This window comes from Lycium ferocissimum, unplaced genomic scaffold, assembly GCF_029784015.1.
Source record: "Lycium ferocissimum isolate CSIRO_LF1 unplaced genomic scaffold, AGI_CSIRO_Lferr_CH_V1 ctg19632, whole genome shotgun sequence".
Taxonomy (NCBI): Eukaryota; Viridiplantae; Streptophyta; class Magnoliopsida; order Solanales; family Solanaceae; genus Lycium; species Lycium ferocissimum.
In genome coordinates, this window is record NW_026718545.1 from 4,965 (window position 1) to 6,194 (window position 1,230).

Sequence of the window (1,230 nt, forward strand, 5' to 3'; positions counted from 1 at the left end):
TCTTTTCTTTTTAAATCATTCTTCTCCTTTCTTTCAAATTGGGGCTTCAGCCCTTCCTTTTTAAATTATTTTTTTCCTTTTCCTTTTTCGGGCTTGGCCCACTAAATTCCTTATTTTATATATTTTTTTTAAAATCCTTTTAGCTAAAATTACCAAATAAACCCTTATTTAAAAATTAGGTTATTACATTCTCCACCACTTAAAATAACGTTCGTCCTCGAACGGATATAGATCATACATCGCGTCAAATAAATGAGGATATTTATCTCGCATATCCGCCTCCGTACTCCCTGAGTAGCCTCCTCGGTTGGATGATTACGCCACAACACTTTGACTGAAGCTACCTTCTTTGACCTCAATTGTCGCACTTGCCTATCAAGAATAGATATCGAACCCTCCTCATAAGTCAAATTTTCATCGAGCTCCACATCCTCTGGTTGAATCTTATGGCTATCATCACCAACATATCGTCTTAGCATACACACGTGAAATACAGGATGAACATCAGACAATCTCGGAGGTAAAGCAAGTCTATATGCCACCAACCCAATTCGATCCAAAATCTCATAAGGACCAATGTACCTAGGACTTAACTTACCTTTCGGACCGAATCTGATAGCTCCTTTCATAGGGGTCACTTTTAGAAAGATTTTTTCCCCCTTCATGAACTCCATATCACGCACTTTCTTATCTGCGTAGGACTTTTGTATTCTTTGTCTTTGTCCGAAGCCGTTCTTGTATCAATGGAACTTTTTCCAAGGCTTGCTGAACCAAATCTGGACCTAATAGTTGTCTTGGCCGGTCCGAACCATCCAACTAGTGAACGACACCGGCGACCATAGAGCCTCAAACGGCGCCCCCATTCGTATACTCCATTAGTAGTCATTATTACAAGCAAACTCCGCTAAGGAAATTGATCGTCCCAATGGCCACCAAAATCAATCGCGCAAGCTCTAAGCATGTCCTCTAAAATCTAAATAACCCGCTCAGATTGTCCATCAGTCTGTGGATGAAAAGTTGTACTCAACTCGACCTATGAACCCAACGACTTCTGAAAAGACTTCCAAAACTTAGCAGTAAATTGTGCACCTCGATCAGATATTATAGAAATAGGCACACCATGAAGTCGTACTATCTCACAGAGGTAAATATTTGCTAACTGCTCTGTGGTATGAGTAACCCGAAATGGTATAAAATGAGCAGATTTGGTGAGTCTATCCACAATCACCC

The 1,230-nt window shown here is 40.3% G+C and overlaps 1 protein-coding gene across 1 annotated transcript; it reads right to left on the bottom strand.

Annotated features, from left to right (window-relative positions):
• Positions 1-344: 344 nt before the first annotated feature.
• LOC132042991 (uncharacterized) lies at positions 345-674 on the bottom strand (the record flags this gene model as incomplete). The annotated part of the gene is made up of 1 exon (XM_059433491.1): positions 345-674. A coding segment is annotated over exon 1 (330 nt), but the record flags the coding sequence as incomplete, so codon positions are not given.
• Positions 675-1,230: the final 556 nt, after the last annotated feature.